This window comes from Echinops telfairi, unplaced genomic scaffold (genome assembly GCF_000313985.2).
Source record: "Echinops telfairi isolate 266 unplaced genomic scaffold, ASM31398v2 ScPeMD7_2291;HRSCAF=2852, whole genome shotgun sequence".
Classification (NCBI taxonomy): domain Eukaryota; kingdom Metazoa; phylum Chordata; class Mammalia; order Afrosoricida; family Tenrecidae; genus Echinops; species Echinops telfairi.
This window is the reverse complement of record NW_022106189.1, coordinates 30,833,769-30,858,317: the sequence shown is the minus strand read 5'-3', so window position 1 is coordinate 30,858,317 and position 24,549 is coordinate 30,833,769. Positions and strand designations below refer to the sequence as shown.

The 24,549-nt window shown below is 54.7% G+C and overlaps 1 protein-coding gene and 1 pseudogene across 5 annotated transcripts in view; one reads left to right on the top strand and one right to left on the bottom strand.

Annotated features, from left to right (window-relative positions):
- Positions 1 to 4,911: 4,911 nt before the first annotated feature.
- The window catches only part of DUS2 (dihydrouridine synthase 2), a 35,849-nt gene continuing 16,211 nt past the window's right edge, over positions 4,912 to 24,549 (bottom strand). For all 5 annotated transcript variants that reach the window (XM_045293645.1, XM_045293648.1, XM_045293646.1 and 2 more), the window contains 11 exons: positions 23,837 to 23,897; positions 19,640 to 19,687; positions 15,391 to 15,456; positions 15,161 to 15,231; positions 12,830 to 12,916; positions 11,353 to 11,521; positions 9,296 to 9,417; positions 8,153 to 8,302; positions 7,155 to 7,242; positions 5,686 to 5,759; positions 4,912 to 5,492 (listed from right to left, as the gene is read on the bottom strand). In XM_045293645.1, coding sequence (XP_045149580.1) covers positions 5,255 to 5,492; positions 5,686 to 5,759; positions 7,155 to 7,242; positions 8,153 to 8,302; positions 9,296 to 9,417; positions 11,353 to 11,521; positions 12,830 to 12,916; positions 15,161 to 15,231; positions 15,391 to 15,456; positions 19,640 to 19,687; positions 23,837 to 23,897 — 1,174 coding nt within the window. In that variant the 3' untranslated portion in view covers positions 4,912 to 5,254. The remainder of the gene's footprint in view (positions 5,493 to 5,685; positions 5,760 to 7,154; positions 7,243 to 8,152; positions 8,303 to 9,295; positions 9,418 to 11,352; positions 11,522 to 12,829; positions 12,917 to 15,160; positions 15,232 to 15,390; positions 15,457 to 19,639; positions 19,688 to 23,836; positions 23,898 to 24,549) is intronic.
- On the top strand, positions 20,429 to 21,118 carry LOC105978802 (annotated as a pseudogene).

Genomic DNA, 24,549 nt, shown 5'->3' with positions numbered 1-24,549 from the left:
CCTCTGCGACTGTACCAGGTGCTGACACCCGCGTGTGGCTCCGAAGCCCTGATTGATTTGTGGAGCCCACCCCCAAACAGTCGGTTTCGTTCCGTACTCCTTGGGTCGGGGAAGAGACGCGGGGGGGTCCTGAGATTATGGGTGCGGTGGTAGGCGAATGCCCTTACCCCGTGTTACTTACTCCCCACGGCTGGGTTTCGAGAGCATCAGGGGCCCCCGCGAGGATACCTGAATGCAACTCGGCCCCCACCTCCCCTACACCCTTAATGGTGGAGTCTCGAGTGGACAGGGATCAGTCAGAGCCTCCAGCTAGTTTGGGGCGGAACCAGAGCCCTGGGTAGCGCGGTGACCCCCGAGTCTGGGCTCTCCGTCCCGGGCTCTCAGTCCCGGCACACTAGCCCCTGCGGGGCGGAGCCTGTGCGCCTCGGTGGCGGTGCCTTTGTCTGCCCCTGAGCCGACTCGGCCAGCTGCTCCTCGTGGACAGTCTGGGCCTCGGCGAGGCCCGCTGCGCTCGGACTGTCCCCAGCTGGAAGCCGGGCCATCTGAGCGGAAGAGCGGCCGCCGTGAGCTCGCGTGTTCACCGGCTCTGTGACCTCTCCTTCCCCGGTGCACATCCACGAGATCGGTTAGAATTATGCCTCCCAAAATGGATGGCGGGTAGGCGGGAGGAAGTGACACTCTGCAGAACAACTGTTTTCGCCGTCTGCCTTCTTTCCCCTAGGATAGTCCGAGACGCTACCTCCTGGGGCCTAGCGTGGAGACCACGCCCAGAGATGCTTGTTTACTTAGAACTCCGTGGAAGCCCAGCGTGGACGGGGGCTGGGAGAGGCTGCGGTGACCTGCTCCCTCAGCTCCAGATTCGGGACACTGGGCCCACAGGGCGGAGTATCCCTAGATGTTTGTTGCCGGGGAAACCCAGAGAGTGCTCTCTCAGGTGGTTGGGTGCACTGAACCCAGGGCGAATCTCACAACACCCACAAAAGGCTCCTGGGAGAAGAGGGCATGGGGAGTGCCTCACAGAGGTCTGTCTCGAGTTCTGAGCGGTTCCTGGGAGCCCCAGTGTTGGCTTCTACACATGGCTAGTATGTGTCTTGTCTCTCCTACAGAAGCAATGCCTCTTCAAATTTACACAGTCAAGTAAGCGAGGTATTTACTTGTATTTGCTAATCTGCAGTGAATGCCTGATGTGGTTTAAAAAAAAAAAGTGAAACTTCACTACAGATTAGCAAACAAAAGTAAATCCGTGCTTACCTTGTTTAGTGATAATCTGCCCCCAAAAGGGTTGACCCTAGAGGCCTGGGAGTCAAGGAACGGCCAGTGCAGTGAGATGTTTGTTCCTCTTCCGTAGGTTTCATCCTTTGGGCAGGAATATTTTCCTAACTCTGTGCCCAGACCTGTGCAGGGGCTGGGGACTCCGAGAACACAGTCTCCCTTCAGAGGGGGCCACTCTGGCCAGCAACTCCTGGAGAAAGGTGGGGGCGGTGCAGAGGCTGGTTTCGGGGCCTCCAGTTGGGGAGAGAAGGAATTGGAGAGGTGAACAAAGCTAAGAAATGTCTTTCCAGCCACGAAGCCAATTTCCAAAAACTTGAAGACAAGGCAGTATTTGCAGTGGGCAGCAGCCAAAAGTGAGGTTGGACTAGGGAGGCTCGTGGGATGTTCCTACAGGTCAGTGAGGCATTCTACAGGCCACTGAAAGGGGTCTGGAGACTAATGAGCGCAGCGGGGAGCCACGGAAGGGTTGAGGATAGGGGATTTCTGTGATCAGAATTCTGGAAGGATCCCCAAATGGTGAGGTTAGAGGCAGGAGACAGCAGTAGAGGGAAAGGAACAGAATGCCATTGAGGAGGGTAGAAGTCTCCCAAGGCTGCCCTGCCTTCAGAACCTCCAGCCCTCAACCCTGAGGAGCCCCACCCCCACCTGGCAGCCCTGTGTCCCTAACAAATGGCTGGCCTGCCCATTAATGCTACAAGTAACCTGATCCTGGGTACCAGGCTTTGCCAGCTTGCCTCCCCCACCTTCTCACCCCCACCCCATAAACTAAAGGACTGCAAGTAACTTCAGGATGTGCCCCCTCCCCTCACACTGACCACTCCCAGGTCGTCATTTGAATTGAGAAAATGGGCCTTTATTCGGGCCCCCTTCCTTCCAGACATGACTTCATCTGAATCCAGGGGCCCAGGGAGGGAGGGAGACCCTGGGTTTGTTAGCCCCACGTGGCACTGAGGGACCAGAAAGGCTCCAGATGGCTTGAAATTGTCACCTATTCATCATGCTCAGTGGTGCATCTGTGCATTCTCAGAAGGAGTCCTGTCTTTGGTGTGGGGCTCCCAGCCTGAAGCTTGTCACCACCTCTGTAGGAAAGGCAGCTAGGGGCTCTGCAAGCTGGCTAGACCTGCCCCAACACACACTTAGGTTGGTATGCTCTCCCCCTGATCCTTGGCTAGGGCCAGGACCCCCACAACCACCCCGTCCCTCCTGGGCTCCTGTAGACAAGCATCTGGGGGATCCTGTGAAACCAGAGGTCCTGGGGGCCAGGGCCCTATTCAAACTTCCCCAAGTGGGCCTGGCTGATAGACAAGCCTGTGTGGGTCCCTGTCCCTTGCTGCTCCCTCCTGTGTGACTGCTAGCCTTGCCTGTGGTTTAGGGAAAGTCCAGTTATTTCATCAGCTGCCACAGGCCTGGCCCACAGCGGTATCCTCTGACAGCATCATGGGATGCAGAACTAGGGCCTGCCCAGCCCAGCCCCTTGTCAGGAGAAATAGGAGTCTTAGAGAAAAGCCAGAATTAGGAACTCTCCAGACCACACATCTCTCACGAGCATTTCTGGAGCTGCTCCCTGCTCCCTGGCCAAGGCTAGGCAGAGGGGAAATGGGGGCTGCCCTTGAGCAGTTCCCAATCTGGGAGAGGGGGACAAGAACAGCCAGCTCTAGTCTAAGAGAGTGAGCTGCTGATGTCAGCACAGGGCACTGGGAAGGCAGGGTCAGCGCTTTGTCCTCGCATGCTAGGCTGAGGAGTTGGAACTTGACCCAGAGGGCAGTGCAGAGCCATGGGGAGTTCTGAGCAGGAGGGAGGCCTGCAGGGTAATGGTTTCCGTGGTCTTCCTGGGACCTTCTGAGGACCTGGTACCCTGCGCCTCTGCTCCTCTCGTGCCTGCACCAAAGCCACTTGTCCCCAAAGTGAACTCACGGAAGGCCTCAAGGTGACTGGGATGGATGGAGACACCTTGTAGCCACTAGCTCGAAGGACTTGGGGATCGAAGTAGTCCATTTAAGACAGGCATGGTAAATGCAGAAAGAGATTTGGGGACCTGGGTGGGCCCTCGGCCCTTGGGCGGGCCCCTCTGAAACCAAGGCAGACACCACTGGAGAAGAACCCAGGCTCAAGTGTGCTGAAGTGAGATCAGATGCTTAATACACTCAGCCAGGGTGTATTACACCCTCACCTGGCACACGCAGGTTTTCCCTGCGCCCTCTGAGCCCTGGAGTGGGGTATAGGGAGTGGCCTGAGACCTCCGACTGTCCTCTTCTACTGGGGCTGAGAGGAAAGACAAAGGGGTCATTTTTGATCCTTCTGTAAGAAAAATCAGAACTGAATGAGGCCTAACATTTGGTGGTGGAGGCTAGACATGGCCTCCGTGTCTTCCTGGGTGGGGCCTCTTGTCCAGGAGTGCTGACCTAAAAGTCAGGGAGAGTGGACGCCCCGGCAGGGAGCCCTTCAGCCACACAGGACACCCTCCCCACCCCCACTCTAAGGCAGCCATTTCTCCCCAGCCAGCCTCTGATTTCACTCTCAAAGGCAGGCCCTCGGGGCTCCAAAAGGACTAGAAGTGACATGTCCAAGGTCAAACAGCAATGGGGCTGGCAGGCAGGTGGCAGTGCCGTATCAGATCCTTTATCTGCACAGAGAAGAGCAAGTGTGGGTGGCAGGGAGGGGCAGCACCAGGACTAGACAGAGGCGTTACCCTCCCAGCCCTTGACTCAGAGGCCAGCAGGGCCTGGGGCTGCTGACTGGCACATTGCCAGAACCCCCTGCAGGGCTGCCAAGAAGCAATGAGGCTGGCCCCTAGGAGGAACCCACCCCCTCATCCCCTAAAGAGCCTGTAAAAGAGAAGCAATGTGTTTACAGCAGAGGAAGGGGGGGCAGGGACCTCTGGTCAGAACACCCCTCCCAGTAAGCGGAGGAGGCCCCAGGAGATGTGGTGGCCTTTGTTTGCTTCACACTGCCAGGAGGAAATTAAACAGAATCTGCCACTTCCTTCCTCCCCAAGCAGGATGGTGGGGGGTGGGGCAGGGTAGCATGGGCAGGCAATTGCAAGAGCCCCAAGCTGCTGGGATGAGCAAATGGCCACCAGTAACCCCTGCCCAGAGCAGTTGTGTGAGCTCTGAGCTCCATTCAGCTGTCAAACTTGTCCAACACAACACCCCCCACCTCACTGGACTGGCCCCTTTCAGGGCTGCCCCCACCCCACCAATTCCATATCACCTTTCATCAGGAAAATCAGTTCATGGCTAGTGCTACCAGCCAAAGGAACCTTGGTAGTTATGAGTTGGGCTGCTAACTAAAAGACCAGCAGTTCGAACCCACCTCTCACCCCTTGGGAGAAAGATGAGGCAGAGACTCTTTAGGGAAGAATTTATGATCTCAACCTGTGAGGCAGTTCTATTCTGCCTTCACACGGTCACTTCGAGCTGGAATGCCCTCAAGGGCAGCGGGCGTAGTTGAGCTTGCTTCTGAGGTTTACCGTCAGTGCATTGAGCTCTTGGGTCTTCCTGGCTCAGCCAAGTCCAGCGAGTTTGAAAAGTGGCACCCCACACACAAATACACCACACAGACCCACAGAGACAGGAAGGGGGCAGTCACCCTCAGGAAACACAGAGGGCAGGCAGGGAAGAGAAGATGCCAGGACACAAGTCTGGGTGCCCCAGTGCCCAAGGCTGAAGTTGCCAGCCATGAGTGAGGGCAGGTGTCTTTATTTCACGGCACTGATGTTAAGCTGGGAAGGTGCCACCTGAACAGCTACTGTTTCCATGAGAATACTGAGGTCACTCAGAACTTGGCCCCGTCACGTCACTCGGCCCACCGGGAGAGAGGTGACCTACTCCTGGGCTCAGACCCCAAGCTGATGTCCCAGCCAGGACCCCTAACTCCTGCCAGGCAGGGCTGGCAAACCGCTCAATGGTCCGTTCACATTCCAGTGTCTACAGCCATCTTGGGGCCAGGTCCTTGGAGGAGACGATCAGGGCAGGGATAGCAGTCACCGGCCTTCCTGCAGGCTCTCTTCCCCACTTCCCAGGGCCACAAGGGGCTTCTTGCACAACTCCCCGGCCAGCGCTGGGTCCTGAGTGCAGGGGTCCCCAGGATCTTGGTCAGGGGCCTCGCGCTTGCGTTTGTGTAAGGAGGGGCTCTCATCACCCAGTCGACCCTCGGGGAGGCCCCGGCTTCGCAGACAGACAATGGCTGCAGCCTGTTCCGCCAGTTTCTTGGACTTGTCCCTGGGCAAAGGAGGCAGGGGGCAGTCGGCAGACTGGACGGCTCAACTTGCAGAGGCTGCCAGACCCAACTCAACACCCTTGGCAGAGATCCTGCCCACAGTGAGGAGGACCATTGCCCGGATGCCACTGCCCAGGGCCCCTGCCCTTCCAGGCCCGAAGCCCCGAGCCTCGGGCCCCTGATGAGGGCACTCACCACAAGGTGGACTGGTACTTCTGCTCAGCAACAGTAACAACGGAACCAAAGAGACGGTCCTGGGGGCGCTGAACCTGGGGGACACAGGAAGAGCAAGGACATGGAAGCCATGCTAAAGTGAGTGGCCGAGCGCTGGAGGGCCAGGGTCACACTGTAGACAGGCCAAGGGAAGACTGCCTACCTAAGGTGAACGAAGAGCCCAAGCTACCTAGACCACATGCTCCTCCTCTGAGAAGCCCCCGGTGCATCTTCAGGGGAGAAAGACAGATACACAAATGGACAAAGATCACAGGGTGTTGGGAGCCCTGTGCTGCACCTGAGCAGAGGGTCGTCAGAGTCCTTAGCTGAAGGTGACTACAGAAGCTCCCTGCTTGAATCCAGGGCAGATGATCCCTTCAGGACCAGTGGTGTGAGTGGCAACACTGGGAGGGTAGAGGGAGAATGGGTTGGAAAGAGGGAACCGATTACAAGGAACTATATGTGACCTCCTCCCTGGGGGACGGACAACAGCAAAGTGGGTGAAGGGACATGGGGACATGGTAAGATATGACAAAATAATAATTTATAAATTATCAAGGGCTCATGAGGGAGGGGAAAGCGGGGAGGGAGGGGGAAAATGAGGACCTAATGCCGGGGGCTTAAGTGGAGAGGAAATGTTTTGAGAATGATGAAGGCAATGAATGTACAAATGCGCTTTATACAATTGATGTATATATGGATTGTGATAAGAGTTGTATGAACCCCTAATAAAATTATTTTAAAAAATAAATAAGTCAAGGGCAATAAAGATATTGCAGAATGAAAACAGAAAGAAAAAAAAAAAAAGAAGCTCCCTGCTGACATCAGATGGGCCAGGTCCCCAAAACATGAGATGCTCACCAGATGAGACATAGGTCCCCCCAGAGGGGCCAAGGGCAGGAGGAGAGCAGGCCCAGCTGGCAGAGGGACCAGGGATAAGGCCTCCTGAGGCAGAAAGGCATGTGCTCCCTGCTGCTGAGATGCTGGGAGAGCGGAGGGAGAGGGCATGAGGCTTTCCTTGTTTTAAGTCACTCCAGCAGACAGGAACACAAGCCTGGAGGCCAGGGCCCCTCCAGACAGGACAGAGAAGCCTAAACTGGGCACAGGGACCAATAGAAGTGCAGCAAGAGGGTCTAACAGTTTCCCTTGAAGGGCCCCACACCTGGGGCCCTTTGGCTGAGGTCTACCTTTGTTTCTAAGCCCAGCTGAGAAGTCTACCCTGTCTTCGATGCCACCACACCACTGACAGGGCCCAGTCCAGACAGCCCTTCCTTTGGGCCCTTTTCTAAAAACGGGACAGCAGGTCCACTGGCAGAAGGGAGGGGCTCCCATGGACTGGACTGGCCACAGGCAGCCTCTGCATGCTCATGGAAGGCCAGGCTAGCCTCCTGCCCAGCAGTCTAGAGTTTGGGCTGGAGCTAGGTGCGCTGACGTAGGTGGCAGGAACTCACCGTCTGGTACACAGGTTGTGCCAACTTCTCCCTACGACACCACTCCAGCAGGCACATCTTAGGGGTGATCTGGGGTGGGTATGCTCTCCTGGGGAAGAGGTTAAGAAGTCAAGGCCCACCCACCATCACCACTCCCCACTCCCCCACCGGGCACTGGAAGATGGGTAAGGTCACCCCACTGCCCTAAGGCTCCAGCCCTTTTCTCGGGCTCCCACCTCGCCCCCACCAGTGGCCTGGGGCCTTGATCTACTTCAAGTGGGGCTTGGACCTGTTTGGGAAGTTCCAAATGGGAATGAACTCCAAGCCCTCTGGACCCTGGCCTGGAAAACAGCTTTCAACAGCAAGAAGGCAGGCCATTTGCTTCTTCAAACAAGGTTAGGAGGGAGGCAGTGGGAGTGGGTGTGGGGAATGTAGGTGGCCAGATAATGGCCTAGCGAGATCTAACTCAGTGCCCACCCTGACCACATGTGCTGTGGGGAGTGGAAGCCCTCCCCAGCTGGCTCAGGGACCTCCACACCCGAACTGGTGCCTGGTCGGGAAGAGGGCTCAGGTCCCAGATGGCAAAGGGTGGGGAGCCACTGTTCAAATCCCAGGCCACATCAGTCTCCAGCAACTTCTGCCTTCTTGCTGGCAGCACAGGGGCTGGTGAGGGGCCAGGTGTGGGCAGGGGCTGTGGAGCCAGAAGAGGGCTAGGGCCCACCACCGCCGCTGCGGGTGGGGAGCCCCATGGGGCAGGCAGTTCCTTTCCAGAACTGAGGCAGATTGGCCACTCCGATCCCCAAGCCTTGGGTGGGGAGAAGGTTCAGGAAAAGCAGGGTCCCGTCGCCCTTGAAACTACGCAGGCATAGCCCCAACACTGCTGCCTGGGTTTCCCCAAAAAAGTTGTCTTCCGTGGGAGGCTGACACGGAGAACAAGTGTCTGAGCTGAGGAGACCACAGTCCCTGAGCATGCGTTATCTGTGCACAGCAGCCGGGACCCGACCAAGCTATAGGCCTACCGGTCAAACTTGACAGCCATCTTAATGACACCGGAGACGTCGTCCCCGAGCTCCCTCGCCTCCTCTGGGATCCCGGCCAAGAGCTCCGCCCGTCGCGAATCCTGCTCCCTCGAGCTCTCCTCATAGAGGACACCAAGGCCAAAGGCTTCGCTGTCCAGGGAGGATCAGGGCAGAACAGGCGCCTCGGTGTGACCAGCAGCCAGGATTCCACCACAGACAGACTTCTCTCTCTCCCACCCCGCAGCACCATGGGGCCTGGACGCATCTGGGGTCACCCTGGGCCACTGACGGTGAGTCAGTGTGAGGGTGGGCAGGTAGGACTGAGTAAAAGGGTTCTAAAGGTCATCTTGTGACCCCAGCTGCTCTGAGGAGAGGCACACAGGATGGTGTCTCCAGCCAACCACTGCCCAAGTTGATCATCCCAAGACAGGAAGAGACAGAGGCCTGACTCCCCTCCTCCCTTGGCCACAAGCAGTTGCCTAGGTGACATGGAGGGAGTGCCGTCTGCAGCCCTGAGCTACAGAGGTGTGCTCCCCTGGAGCTCACAGGGCACCTGGGCAGGATGGGGTGCTGGTTCAGCTACGGATGGAGTGACAGAGGGGGCTTCACAGGCCTAAAGGGGAGGGCCACATTTGAGTGAGGCTTTTTACCCTAGGAAGTCTTGTGGGCTAGAGAACGTCCAAGGAGATGCATCCCTTGGGAGAGGAGTGGTTCAGAAAGGCATCTTTGGAGAAGGCAGGCTGTAGACAGGCAGAGCGAAGGGGAGAGAACATTCCAGCAGCAGACTAGGTTTGGAGGCAGGGGAGGTGATGGATGGGGCGATAGACAGGGACCAGGCCAAGGCGGGAAGGGCCTCAAGGGCCCACCACCTGCGCTGGAGCTGCAGCAGACCCAGAGAACCAGGGGGTGGCCGGGCTATGGGCACAGGTGGGGCCAGAAGCGTCCTTGTGACCTGGTATTTGGCAGGTGCAGTTCAGGGAAAGCCCCTTCCTCCTCAGAAATTCTCAAGTCCAGGCTTCAGCCCTCCATCCTACTAGAGCCCTAGAGGTCCCGAAACTCAGATGCTGAGAACAGTCCAGCGATGGAAAGTTACAAACCTTCCCTTCTGTGAGGGAAAGCTGTCTCCTCCCCTTCCCGTCTCACCAAATTTCCCGAGAAGACTGGGCCGCGTGGAGCAACCTTCCCTGGGGTGACTCCAGCTGTTCTCGCAGCATCTGGCACAAGCAGTACTTGGTGTTGGTGTAGTGGTTGTCATACTGTACTGCCTGAGAGGAGAACGGGCGTGAGCCACCTGCCGACCTGGAGGCCCTCAGGCCTGGGCTACCCTCAGATGACAGAGGTGCACCTGCGGCCGAGGCGGAGTGCCTGTCGGAGCCACCTCCTTCCCGCCATCTGCTCCTCCAGGGGATGGCACGAGTCGGAGGCCCACGGTCAGAAGCACTCTCTACCGGACACCTGGCTGAGGTCAGAGGCAAAGGAAGCCCCTCCTGCCTCAGCCACCACGGGTCACCACAGAGAGCCGGCTGCCAAGCATCTTGTGGGCTGGGGAGGAAATGAGCCAAACTCTGGCTCAGCAGATCAAGCCTCAGGCAGTGTTTGGGGGGTGGGGGGGAAGGCCCCCCGACTCCTTATCATGAGAATGGAGCCCTTCCCTGCATGCAATCTACGTGCCCTCTCAGGTGTCCTCCTGCGGGGAAAGCACAGTGTTGTGTGCCAAGCATGTTGGCACATGTCCCATGTCACTTCAGTGATCTACACATCATGAGAAATGGCTGTCACCTTACTCCACAGATGGGGAAATGGAGGCAAGATGACCGGCCCATGGCAGCCCAGCTGGCTGAGGGAAACTAACCCATTCTCCTGAGTTGCAGCAGTAGATAAAGGCTGTGCCCCCCACCACCCTGCTTAACCTGAGCCGATGACCTCGGGGGCTGGGACAACGCAGGGAGAGGGTGGGTAAGCTCCAGGCAGTGGCAAGGCCTTGATACAGCTTGCCTGGGACGGACAGCACCTGGCTGGCCCCGAAGTACACAGCCCTGCCTATGCCCGAGAGCCGCTCCCTCTCTCAGGGACAACACACCCTCTTGAGCAGCTGCCAAGGGACGGGTTGAGCAGGAATGAGAGCATCACCTATCGCCCAGCAAGCAAGCTCAGCACTTCTGAAGGTGTCTGCTGGGCCACCAACTTGCCAGAGGCCAGGACAGCTGGGCTGATGACCTGGACTGGGACGAGTGGCTGCCCCCTGTGCCAATACTTTGACTCAGGCTACTGGCGAGCCTAATAGGCACCAACCTGTACAACAGGCTCCCTCCCCCACCAGGACCCAGGGGATTAGGCCCTTAGGCTACAGCCCTGAGTCAGGGAGATTCCAGGGCAGAGGCTGACTGGTGCTGGCCACAAGCCTCAGAGTTCTCACCATACCCAGACTGCACAGCCCTGGGCACACAGCATACCAGGACAGCCACAACTGCCCGCCCAGGGCCACAAGTTGGAGAAACCAGAGTCTCATATCTGCTCTGGACCAGGGCCACATCCCCTCTCTGAGCCCCACTCATGATGAGTTTAAGAACCACTCACAGTCCCTGCTTCCAGACACACAGGGTGGATCACCGAGTCCATGCCATGGCAAGGTGGCGCCACAGAGACCAGGCGGGTGAGCTCATCACAAGCTTATTTTGTGGGGAGCTGCCTGTGGCACTACTTGAACAGCCTAGCAAGGAGAAACTGATGTAGAAGCTGTTCCCTAAAGAGAGGCTCATGGACTAAAGCATTCTGGGAATGAGCAAGAGAAAACTTTCAGCAGTGGTTTGGTAGACAGATGTTTTGACCTCGACAGGAATGCTTCCTCCTAGCTGAGGCTGTATCTGCACCAGTCCCCTGGGACAAGGGGTCTTCGGTGGTCACATGGATACCCCCACCCCACCATGTGCATGCTTACATGTGCGCTGTGGGGAGTGAGGGAGATCTCATGTGCCTGGGGACCCTCAGCAGCCTGGGTCTTTGCTAGAACCTCTCTACCCCCAGGAGCTTCAGAAAGAGCCGCTGGTAGAGATGCATGTCCCGGCAGTCTCTGGAGACCCAAGGGCTACGCTCCAAGAACCAGAGAGGATGGGCAAGGCACAAAGGTTGCTGGCGGTTGGGGGGCTCCTGCAGAGGGAGCAACGGGGCAGCAGTAGGGAAGCAGGCAGAAACATACGTACATATCGGATGTATTTATGCATGACCTCCTCCAGGGGCCGTAGACCCGCCTTGAGGAAGATGGACGGGTTCCACATGGCCGCGCGGGCCACCATCACGGAAGATGCTGCCGTGGCTCGTCGAAAGTCTTCTATGTCCAGATACCCTTGGATGTGGTCGTGAGAGCCTCCACTGAAAGCCAAAAGGGGAGTGAGGCATAGCCACCACCACCCCTTCCCCGGGTACCGGCATTTTCAGAAGACAGCAGCTCCCAGATGGGCCCCTCATGAAAGGTGTGCCTTTGGGCAAGCCCCCTGGGCTCTCAGAGCTGCGGGACTCTGGAGCTATGATGCCTACCCCCACTCTGCTGCTACGAGGACCTAGAGAAAGCCTGCCGGGCACTTAGTAGGTAACCCAGAAATTTCACTTTCCTTCCTACTCTTGGGTAAAGAAGAGGGAGATTCTCAATGCGATGGGCTGATACAGGGGCTGCAACAGCGGGCTCAGCTGGAACGAGGACTATGAGGATGGTGCAGGACTGGAGGCTTTTGTACCGTTGTCCAGGGGTCGCTCTGAGTCGGCCCTGACTCAGAGGCACCTAACGATGACGATGTCTGGCTGATGTCAGCCCACAGGTAGAGACATGGTACTGGGACCCCAGGTAAACCACTGGGCTAAAAGCCTGGTGAGGGGCACCGAAACTCAAAGCAGAAGACAGGGAGACCCCAGTTTGGTTGCAATTTCCCCTCCTTCCCCTACAGCCCCAAGCCCCTGGGAAACTGTTCTGCCCTCATTGACTTTTATCAGAAGTCAGGCATCAGGCCAGGCAAGCATACAAGGGGTCCCCTAAAAGGCCAAGGCGGCGGCAGCAGCAGCAGGGCTCAGGGGCTGAGTAGTCCTGCCAGCCCAAAAGCCAGGGCAGGTCGGGCCTGACTACAACCCTCAGGTGAGCCTTCATCAGGGCTCTGCATTCCTGGACCCTCACACCTTCATGTTCTGTGCTACCTAACATACTGAGTGGGACTTCCGCCCGCTCAACATGGATCAGCTCAGCATGGCAGGAGAAGTTGTCTTACTAAATTTTGGGCCTGGTCACTGGTCCCTGAGACCTGCTGATCTAGGTCCTGGGTCCTGGAGCTGACAGAAGGCTCGTTTGGGCTTCCAGGCTTGGCCCGTCTTCCACCCCTTGCCATGACTCTGCATGCTCTGACTGGGGGCTCCTCATGTGGCTCCCCGACCCAGCACATCAAACACTGCATGGGACATCACCTTCCCTTGGGCCTCATTTGGTGGCTGCCTTCTGCACCTCCCTGTCCCTGAATACTCCCCCACCCCCAGCCGTCCGTCACCATGCCCGAAGTCACCCGTTTCATTGCTGAGTGTATCCTCTTACATTTCCCATTCAGTTCGCTTTTTGTCATTTCACTCTTCGACATCTGTACCAAGCCCTTCTGGAGGGGGCTGGCATGGAAAGGTGAATGACGAAGCAAGGAGGCTTACTTGGCGATGACAGGAATGGAGAGGGTCTCCGCTATGGCTTTGATGGTCTCACAACTGACAGGGTGCTGAGGGCGCTCCTCCCGTTTCCTTGGAAATAAAGAGAAGAGACAGGATTCCGGACTGGCCAAAACCCTTTGTCCTCCTCACTGAGCCTCAAGAAGGTCAGGGGACTGAGTCAGGCTGTAGGGGCAAGGCTCTCCCTGAAGCTCCAGGGCCGATCCCTACAGGGAGGGCCAGCTGGCTTCTAGAGGCCTGCAGGGCTGCATAGCTGCCTGGGGCACTAGGGATGGCTGTTCCCAAGGTCTCACCACCTTGCCCCAGCTCCCACTGCCCTTGACTCTGTTAGAGATGAGGACAGTACCAGTAGAACACTGCCCCTACTGGCCCGGTCCTGCCCTCCCCAGGAGCCTGGGAACAGCTGCCACCACTCAGACTGACCCTCCCACCCAGCTGCCTGTGCTGGGGCCAAGCAGCGCAGCTGATCCAGGGAAGAGGCACCTGGCACAGGGTAACCCCACGTCCGGAGCAGCCAGGACAGGCCACAGACCACGGCTGTCACGACCCTCAGGGTGCTCCTTCCACGTCAGCTTCAAGTCCTTGTGCGTGAACCCAAGAACCTTGGAGGTACCATAAGTCATGAACCAAGCAGGGAGGGAAGCCCAGCAAGAAGCCCCTGCAGCTCCTCTCTGGGGATGACCCTCCCTCTGCTCCACGCCTCCACCAGGGAGCCAAGGGCCACGAGGCCTCTGAAGGCCCTCTCCATCCCCGCCCTCCTACTCCGCATGACCCTAGGCGTGAGTTTTAGACTGTCCATGACTGATCTGATGGCCAGGAAGTCTTTCCTCAAGACGCATTCAAATCTCTCTTCCTACGGTTTCCAACAGCTGATGAAACTCTCATTCGTTAAGAATCCTGTGTGCCAGGGACTGTGCCGGGGCTTTCTATTCGCCATCTCCTAGCAGCCTCAGACGGCCCGCTAAAGCAGAAACTGTCTTAATTTCCAGATGAGGAATCTGGAGGTCAGAGAGGTTAAGTGATTTCCCCAAGTGCACAGAGCAAACAACAGCAGAGGTGGGAGCTGGGCGAATCTGAGGTGCAAAGCCAGCTGCCCTGGAAGGGAGGAGCCGTCGTCACCTCCTGACTCGTGGCTTTCGTCAGCCCAGCTCCACTTTTCCCTGTTGTCTGTACTGGGGCTGATAAACACAGCCACCTGGACGGGCCCAACAAGATCCCGGAACCCAAAAGGAACATCACTCAAGAAAGAGGCCACTCTGGCTGGGCCTGCTGAACTGGGAGCCTGCACGCGGGGCATCTCAGACCCGGGGAGTAAACTGACTTGGAGTGGAGGCTCATCTGTGGCCACACCTCAGCTCTCAGCAAACATTAGCTGCAGACGGAAGAACTGTTTAAAGGGGCACTGTGACAGCTGGCGGTCCAAAGAGGACAGACAGAAGTGGCAGTACCTTTACAAGAACAGCAGTCAGCCCCCGGACGATTCTAAGGAGGGGCCATTGTTGGATGTTGGGCAATGAGATTCATAGAAAGGATGGAGGCGGATAGGGGTGGGAGGCAGAAGGAGGTGCGGCTGCACCCATGCAGTTGAAAGTCTCATGGGCTCTAGACTTTTGGGAACCACAGAGGGTAGAAGGACCCCTGAAACTATTGCCTTGAGATCATCCTTAAACCTTAAACCCCAAATATCTTCTGACATCTTCTCAAACCTAATCCAGAGTTTTGCTTAACCAGTAAAAATGGTCTGCCTTGAGCACTGGGCTTTTTTAAATCACTCTCTCTGGGACCCAAGAGCCCAGGGCAACTCTGAAGGTCAAACAGGAACTTCAGGGAGCACTGTGTGTCCTTCAATGAGAATGGCTGCACCAACGGGAGACTGGAGTCCCCGTCACTGAACTGCCCGTCACTGAACTGCCCGTGCAGAAACGGTTGAACTGGGGGACCTTTCACTGTGCGTGTTTCTCAACCACCACCACCACCACAGAGAGCTCAGAAAAAAGAAAAGGAGACTGGGCTCAGAGTTCCAATCCACTCTCTTCTTAGCAGCACAAGAGGATTCTTGGCAAACCACCTGCTCTAGACCCTGGACACAGCCTGCGAGAGGAGGCGGGTACCCTCCTTCGGGGGCTTTCAGCATAGCGCCTACAGCCAGGAGGCGCTCCACCAAAGAAGCAAAGACAAAGCAAGCTCCAGGCCCGGCCCAGAGAGGGAGGCTGAGCATGTGGACAGGAAGCTGCTGCTTCACCTGGTCAAGATCCACTCAGATGGCTGAGGCCCACCCTTCTGCAGAAGTCAATCCCGAGACTGGCAGCCGCTCACCTCCCATGAACTGCGATGGCGGCAATGCCGGTCTTCTCGATCCGCTTCACAAGGCTCAGGGTGTCCTCCAGCTGAGGAAGAGGCCACCCAGGGTGGTCAGCAAGTTCCAGAAGGAGCAGCGGCCAGCTCCAAAAGCGGGCTCAGCTCCAACCCCACTCCTTGAGCTCCCCAGGAGTCACGCACACCCCCAACTCCAACATGACTGAGAATGTGACTCCAACAGCCCTTACCGAGGGCAGAATTCGGATCTTGCAGGTCACCGGTCTGCTTGTCCCGTGAACCAGAGTGCTGAGGATCTGCGGGGAGAACAGCAGGGAACCTGTCTCTTCTGGACCCACCAACCCCCACTGCCCAGACTCATGAGCTCTGTGTATACCAATGAGCTGTGTGGCTCAGCGGCAAGGAGAAAGTGTGCATGTGCACGTGTGTGTGCAGCACACATACATATAAGACTTCCACGAGAAGTCCCCCCACACACACACGTGCAAGCGCCAGCACCCACCCGCCACTGGCCTGGCCCCGGGTGGCACTCGGGCATCTGCTAAGGGGACGGATGAGAGCTTGTGTGTGGATCTGTGGGCACCTGCGTGGAACATTCAGTCTCCTGGGGAACTTCAGAATTGGCTCCTAATTTCTGCCCCCATTTCTTGGAAGGGGGTCAGGGGAGGGAGGGTTCTTAGGAATGTGTTTTCCAAAGGCTGTGCCCAGGAGCCTGCCTTTGCCAATTCTGAGGCCTAGCCCTGGTTAGGAACACCTGGGGGAAGGGAAGCTCCCAGAGTGTCAGCCGGGAGCCAGTCAGGGAGCAGGAAGGCCTTCCAGGTTCTGGGTCCTGCCTTCATGGGCTCCTCCTTAGGAATCAGAGACTCCTAAGACACTATCTTCAACATAATAGGAAGTGCTTATTTTGCAAAGTAATTACAAGGGAACTTCAAAGAGAGAGCTGGAAATTATATGGGAAAGTGTCAGGGAGTAGCAAGATCAGATCAGGAGAGGCAGAGATTGGGGTGAGAGGGACAGCATGTCTCCGAAGTGGCTTTTAAAAATCCCGCATCAGAATTCTTTCAGGCCAGGTAAGCTAGAGGGAAGGTGATTCCAGAAGCCCTCTCCCGGAACCGGGGTCTTTCATGAGCAGAACAGTGGGGAAACCCGGACAGCTGGTGACTGCCTGGCATGGTTCTGGGCAGGTGGGGGCAGCAGAGAGCTGAGTCGGACCAGCGAGGTGGCGGTTTACTCTAGACATACTCTAGACATACATATGGGCTAAACTGGGCAGGACCTCTCAAGCCACTTCAAAAGACAGGCATTTGGGCAAGACAGGGCCTGCTGGTATAGGCACAACTGATGGGGCTGGTATGGAGAAGAGGGCCCTAGGGTCACTTGGGCAGGTCTTAAAGGGACATCTATCCTTTAAAGTGTCCATTGAGACACACAGCAAAAATCCTCACTCTATTCCTAGCTGCTAGGCCGAGAGCCCGTCTCTAGGTTTCTTTGCAAACGTGGATGTAGCATCCTTTGATCCTTGGCAATGTAGGCATCTTCGTGACTTAATCAAGAAAGGTGTGTGTCAGGGTACTATCCTTTCACCATACTTGCTCAATCTGTATGCTAAGCAAATAATCCAAGATGCTGGATTATTTGAAGAACGCAGCATCAGGACTGGAGGAAGCCTCGCTAACAACCTGTAACATGCAGAGGACAGCAACCTGCTGGCTGACATCAAGGAGGACTTGAAGCATTTATTGATGAAGATCCAGGCTACAGCAAGGAAACAAAATCCCTCACAACTGGATCAATAAGCAACACATCGCAATAAATGCAGAGAATACAGAACGTGTACACAATCAATGCCCATGAAGGCAGCAAACAATAAATAAAAGACGACGTCACTTTGAGGCCTAAGGTGCACCTGACCCAAGCCACAGTATCTTCAATCACCTCAAATGCATGTGGAAGCTGGACAATAAATAAGGAAGACTAAAGAAGAATCGATGCCTTTGAATTCCGTCTTGGGGAAGAATCCTGAAAATACAGTGGACTTGTAGGAAAAACAAATCTGTGTTGAAAGACAGATAGCCAGATAGTCCTTGGCCATGCCATCAGGAGGCACAAGTCATGGAAGGGCATCGGGCTTGAGAGCGTCGGGGTCAGCGGAAAAGAGACAGACTCTCAGTGCAACGACTCGGCACAGGCTGCAACCGTAGTCTCACATAACTGGTTGTGTGGACGGTGCTTCCTTCTTGTCGTGCACAGGGTCATTGGGAGTTGGGACCAACGCCATGGCACCTAACAACAACAAGAAGCAACACCCACTCCTCGGACTTAATTCGCTGGTTCGCAGAACTCCCTCTTGGGGTATTGAATCCGAGTAGCTCTGAGTACTTGCTTCAGTATCTCTCTTCATTTGCGTGATTTTCAGGACCAGGGAGGACATGAGGAAACCCACAGCCCCGCCTCTTGAAGAGTGTCACAAGGAGAGAAGGGACAAGTCCAGCCCAAGGATGCCTCTCCCTTGTCCTTTACTTGTCTTAGCCTTGATCAAGTCGCAAGAATAAATGAATGCCTGCCCGATCTATTCCAAAGAGGCAACTATACTACCAATGAGTAGTCTACATCACAGGTACTTTGTGTGAACTTGCATATCAAGATAGACATCTATGCGTCCTTACATATGAGAGCGCTTCAAACAGTTCCTGGAAAAGTTCCATGATCTTTTACTTCCACTTTTCCATGAGCTTTTTGAAGCCCCCTCCTACACAGAAATACAGACAGACAGATGTTAAGGAGCCTGGTGCTGGGGTTGATGCTTCCGACTGTCCCAGTGGCTCTGAGGGTGACCAGAGCGGGCCTGCCTCTGGAAAGGTTAAAGCCTAGAAAACTGTTGAGCAACTCTACTCTTGGCACACGGGATTGCCATGAGCTGGGCGTCAGCTGCGTGTTACCACACAGGAACGTAGTCTGTGACTGCACCTGGAGGATGAGAAAGGACCTGACCTACTAGTCTTTGTAGATCCAGAAGAGAGGAGAACTGGAGGACTACTACAGGGCTGGGCTGAAGCCCCAGCCGGCGCGAATGATGGCAACTCCTTCAGCAGTGCTTACCCCTAAGTTGCCCTCACCGTTGGAGGCGCTGTAAGAATGAAAGTCCTTGAAGCTGGATAAAGACTGAAAAGGAAGGCAAATGAGCCAAGAGGACACAAAGACCAGCCAGTGGATGGGGAGAGGAAAGCAAAGGGTGCATATGGCGTAGCAGCAAATGCCAGCCCCTCGTGCCCTGGCAGTTCACAACACTGGGCATCGAACGCTGGCCCCCGGAGCCTCATTAGCCTGCCCTGCAGAATCACAAGGGACGTTTGCACAGAGGGAGGCTAATTTCAGCTTGCCTGGCCTGGCCTGGTCTCAGCGGGCTGGTGACAGACGACAGTTTGCAGGGTTCCCGCTGCTGCTCTCATCAGCTCCCAGGAGATGCCAGTCCTCCCCCCCCACCACCACCCCGCTATAATCCATAAGCAGCCTGGCCACAGAGAAAAGAGTCCTTAGGTCCCGCTTGCCCTCAGCTGAGGAGTCCGTAGCCCTGGACTTAAAAGGGACCCCAAGGACGTGAGAGGCTGGCTCTGGAGTTGCCCAACCTGGCTGCACATCAAACCACTGGGAAGTTTTCCAGAAGCTCCACGCTCCTGGGGAAAGGCTGGTACAGTAAGAAAGTACGAGGCAGAGCTAGAAGGGCATTCCAAGTGCCTCAAGTTCATAGCCATGTTGAAGGCAGGGTTTCGAGCCAGTTTGAACCAGTTCCATCACGGCTAAAGAAGCAAAGCCAGAGGAGACCTGAATTACTTTAAATTGGGTGATCCAGATCTCGAATCTGAACAGAAAAGTTACAGCTCAAAGCCCCATAATGGAAGACCCGGAAGAGGCGCAGTGAGCACTTCCTTTCAGGAGCCTGATGCAAGAGCCAGGATCATTGCCGGAACTGTAGAGCAACACATGTACACAGCAGCGCCATCAACTGCCAGTTTTAAGCCTGGCACCACGATCTTCCATTCAATTGGTGAGGAAATTTGGCTGCTATGCAACATGCATGCGGCCCCTCTGCCTATGACGAAGTGTAACTTCCAGCACAGTTTCCACCCATCAGTGTTCCCCTTCTGGTTCACCCACATTTGAAAATGCACCTGTGCTAAAGTCACTTCATTAGTTGTGACAGAATCAAGCTGAACCGGTTCAAAGTCCTGGTTTAAGAACCCCCGGCTTTCGCCGGAGCTCTGGTGGCGCAGTAGGTCGAGCATTAGGATGTTCACCCCAAGGCCAGTGGTTCACACCCGCCAGCTGCTCCACTGGAAAAACAAGAGTGGTCTGCTCCCATGTGCACTCTCTGAAACCCTGGGCAGCTGTTCTTAGGCTGTGTGGCCTACAGGGTCTCTGTGAGCAGAACAGACCGCAGGGCAGTGGGCAGAGGCTGGCTCTCACCCCCTCAGGACTCACCTGCTCGATCTTGTCAGGGTCGGACAGCAGCGCAGCTCCCATTCCTCCCTAGGGAAGAGCACACAGAGGTTTTCCTGCGGCCCAAGGAGGACAGCCCTGCCCCCAGGGCGGCCACCCGAAGGCCCTCAGCCACCCCCTCCAGAGGAGCCTCCACTCGCCAGCAAGCAGCACTGCTCCTCACAGTGGGAGAACAGAAGCATGGTACCCATGAAGTCAGGAATCAGCGCTAGACAAATTTGAAAAGGCAACCCTCCGCCCTCTGGGCAGAACCCAGGGATCTATCTAAAGGTAGGCTGCACAAAGATTATTTTTTGGGTCTGCACACTCGCCTTGATCTCGGGATCTTAATAAACTAAATCCCACCATCTTCCAAGCCCTTCAAGAACAAGGAAGTACTCCCTTTGAAATGCGGTCAAATGTTCCTTCTTCTGCCAACACTTGCCTTGGGGCCACCACCAGGAGCAAAGCCCCTCAGTACCCAACCTGCACACCTGGGCCAGGGCCTCCCCTGCTGCTAGCAGCCACCACCCAGCCCTAAACACCCAGACCAAGGCCGGGTTCTAACGGAAGCCCAACTTAGAGAAGCCACCAACCCTTGAGTGTCCCTATCAGCAGTGGCTGTCTCTTGATGGTGTGATTGTTGGGGATTTGCCTGTTCCTTTTCTGTTTGATTCCTCATTTTCCAAGTTTGGGACAGAAGTATGCATCACTTGCATAATCAGGGAGGAAGCCTTTAGAAAGACTATTTTAAATCTCATTTGAAGCTACTGCTCAGGGATGTTACGCACAATGGACTTTAAGAGTAAGGTGGAGAGAGAAAACAAATCCAGAAAAACCATGCCATCAGTATTCCGACTGGTGGCTGAACTGAAGGCTCACTTAAGAGTTTTAAGTGAGGCTTCCTAGGCTTAAGCTGAAGGTCGGTTATCACAGTTTTAGGATGACTGATAAGAATCAAAGAGACCGCTCTTCGCCATCTTCCCTGGTCCTCTGCTGCTGCAGTCTTGAAGGCCGAGCTGTGCAGTTTCAGTGCGTACAAGATTTACCCCGGACACGGGTGGTTCTACGCCAGGACCGATGGAAAGGTTTTCCAGTTCCTTAATGCAAAAATGCGAGTCGACATTCCTTTCCAAGAGGAACCCTCGGCAGATAAACTGGACCGTCCTCTACAGAAGGAAGCACAAGAAGGGGCAAGCGGAAGAAATTCAAAAGAAAAGAACCGGTCGTGCAGTCAAATTCCAGAGGGCCATTCCTGGTGCATCTCTTGATGACAGAACGGCCAAGAGGAATCAGAAACCTGAGGTCAGAAAGGCCCAACGAGAACAGGCCATCAGGGCAGCCAAGGAAGCAAAAAAGGCAACGCAAGCTTCCAAAAAGACAGCAATAGTTGCTACCAAGGCTCCCACAGAGGGCGCACCTGAACAAACGACCGTGAAGCCAGTGAAAGTGTCCGCTCCCCGGGTGGGTGGAAAACGCTAAGTTGGCAACTGAGACTTCCAGATAAAGATGCAACTATAAGAAAGAAGAAGAAGAATCAAAGTGACCATCACACTACCACAGATTTGGTCAGAGTGAGGTTGCATCTGAAAGGCGAACGGGAAGAGATGAGGGCTCTCCAGTCCTGACTGCCTTGGCTAGAGGTACAAGCCGTGGTGGACTTCAGGAAGCCTGGCCAGTCACCCCCGCTCCAGCTTTCCCTTTACCTCACACTATCCAGAATCTTCCTGCAAATCACCGGATCAAAAATCCAGTCACAACGACCACTCAACAGTTGTTTTCTTCCACTCTCTTCCCCGGCCTTCCCTGCCTGCCTTCATTTTCTTTTGCTTATTTGCCTTTGGGAATGCATAATTATTGACACAGATCGAAATTTAAGAGGGTCAACGATAAAAAGTAAAAGCTCTCCCTTCTGAAGAAGAGTGGCAAAGATGAACAAACATATGGAAACAGTTAGTCCGGTGGACTCGTGGACCATGCAAACAAGTCTCCACAACCCTGAGACCAGAAGTAGATGGTGCCCGGCTACCACTGCCAACTGCTCTGAAGGGATCACATGAGAAGGCCGTAAGAGAGAGTGGGAGAAAATGTGGAAAGAACTCAACGTCATAAAAGAGACCAGGCTTACTGGTCAGAGAGAGACAGGTGGGGCCCCAACACCACACTCCTGGCCCTCTGGGGTTCTAGAACTGAACAGCTTCCTCGTAGAATAATCAGCCACTTAAGAGCAAGAGAGCAGAAGCTCCCTAAGGCCCAAGTTCAGAGGGTTCGGAAAGGAGTGATGGAAACAGGAACGACGGGGAGGAAGGGAAGTCAGCGATGGTCACTGAGGGGACTGTAATTGACAAGGTCAACCAGGTTGTTGAGTGCAAAACTATAATCTGCTCTGCAAACCTTCACCTGATTCACAATACAAAGCGTTTCAAAATAAATTTAAAAAACAAAAACTACTCTCCCTTCTGAAGAAATGGCAGCGTGTTGATCTCTACTTTTTGTTGGTTTCACGATGTTTGAACCTTGAGAACATACTAGGTGTACTATGTCCTGTTGATTGGCATCTGGTCTGTGACAGCAATTAATTGTTGTTAATAAAATCGATGCAGTGGGAATTTATTACCTGGATAAAATTAAACAAGAATATGAAACACCCCCTCCCAGGGGGATGGATGACAGAAAAGTGGGTAAAGGGAGACATCGGTCAGTCTAAGACATGAAAAAAATAATAATTTATAAATTATCAAGGGTTCATGAGGGAGGGAGGGAGGGAGGGAAGGTGGGGGAAGGAGGGAGGAGAAAATGAGAAGCTGGTACCAAGGGCTCGCATAGAAAGAAAATGTTTTGAAAATGATGATGGCAACAAATGTACAAATGTGCTTGACACAGTGGATGGATGGATGGATGGATGGATGGATGGATGGATGGATGGATGGATAGATGGATGTAATAAGAGTTGTACGAGCCCCCAAGAAAATGCTTACCAAAAACAAAACAAAACAAACCGTCTCTCTTCCACCTCTGTTCCCCAGCCCACTGTTTCACTTCACAAAGAACGTCAAGGTTACTAGATGCTTTTGTACCATTCCAGATATATACATTTTACAAATACAAAAGTAAATATGAACTCCCCTTGATAGAAATGGTAGTTCACAATACACAATTCTGTTCCATGCTGTATCAGGAACATCCCACATACTTGAACTCCACTCCTTACCTGACTTCCAAAAACACACCAAACTCACTGCTGTCGAGCCAATGCTGACTCATAGCAACCATGCAGAGCAGGGCAGAACCGCCTCTGTGAGTTTCTGACCACCAACTCTATGCGGAGTAGAAAGTCTCATCATTCTGAAGCAGCTGTCTGCAAGGCCCTCTGGTTCTCAAGCCTCTGATCCAGCTCTCCTACTTCTCAATCCTCGGTCAAATCGCGCTCCTCCCCGTTGCCTGTGACCACCTGCCTGTCGGCCTCCGTATCCCTGTGTCCCTGCCGCGGCACCTCCCTGAGCTGCAGGGTCCCAAGTCCCATCAAGGGCACGTTCTCCTGTGAGACCACAGGTTTAAAGGCTGCCTTTCTTCTCTTTCTTGGGGCTGCTGTACCACGGTCTGATCTCTTCTGATAGGACAACAGAGCCCCTCATATTACATCATGTTTTTTCCTTGAGGTATACCCCAATTTTACTCATGAAAAGATAAGGTTCTGGTGACTCTTTTTTTAATGTCATTTGCTTTATTATCTGTGCACAGGTGCATGCACACTCACTCTGTGTGTGTATGTAGTTTTTTTCTGAACTATTTGAGGGTAAATTACGTTCATCGGTAGGAGAATGATGTGGCAGCCTGCTTCAGTACAGAGATACTGCAGTGCTTCTCTGTCCTTACGGGGTCAGTATGAGTCGGAATCCACTTACTGGCAGGGGGCTGGGGTTCTTTGGAACATCTATCCTAGCCTGACCCCTCAAGGGTATTTCCTAAGAATAGACATGTTCACGTACACGGACACAGAAGAGGTATCAACGTCATAAATGCACACTGTCAGAATAATTTGATCTAATCTATCATGGTCCGTGTTCTGATTTTGCCGACAACGTCCTTTTGAGACTTTAGCTTGCCCAGGATCCAGTCGAGTCAGGTACTGCCACTTAGTTTGTCATCTCCTGTTAGCCTGCGTGCAAACTTTACAAAGAGGAGAGAGCAGTCAGGTACCTTGGTGGAGTATTCCTTTGGGCAGCCCATATTGACGTCAATACCAGCCACGTCATTTTCCCTGGAAACACATGGAGGAAAGGTAGTGAATATTCAACTTGAGGGGAGAAGACAGAGGCAAAGGTATGGAGCTGTGCTCACGGGCCCCTCACTGTGTCCCTGGCCCAATGAGACACACCAATCCTCCATGGCAGGAGCAAAAAACCCAAACAAACAAACCCCAAAACCCATCCCTACACAATGCCTGACGTGAGCAGAACTCAGTAGAACAAAGCCCGACACCCAGCGCTGCGTGTGGTAGAGGGTAAAGGGCTGGTCAAGAGGACTACGCTATTTCTGGGCTGCCGTCGGGTCACTCAAGCAGGGGCGCATTCAACTCGATCCCAGAACTCTTGACTGGGGTTGTAGAGCATTTGTCAGTGACAGCACTGCTCTGGGCTGAAACTCCAGGGATATCTATTTGCTGAGCAGCACAGCTGGCTTACTTCAAACAGTTCTCGGATGTATAAAACACGGTCACCTGATTCCGGGCTAGGTACATGCAGAACGATCTGTGAGGAGCAGCAAGGACATTCACTGAGCACAGTGGGAACCTCCCCCATGAGGCCAGGGCAACGGGAGTGTGCTCAGGAGGCCGCACTAGTTCCTGGTCTCACCTTATCAATAAGGAAGCTACGTTCTCAGTGAACTTACGAGGCTAACTTGCCTACAGT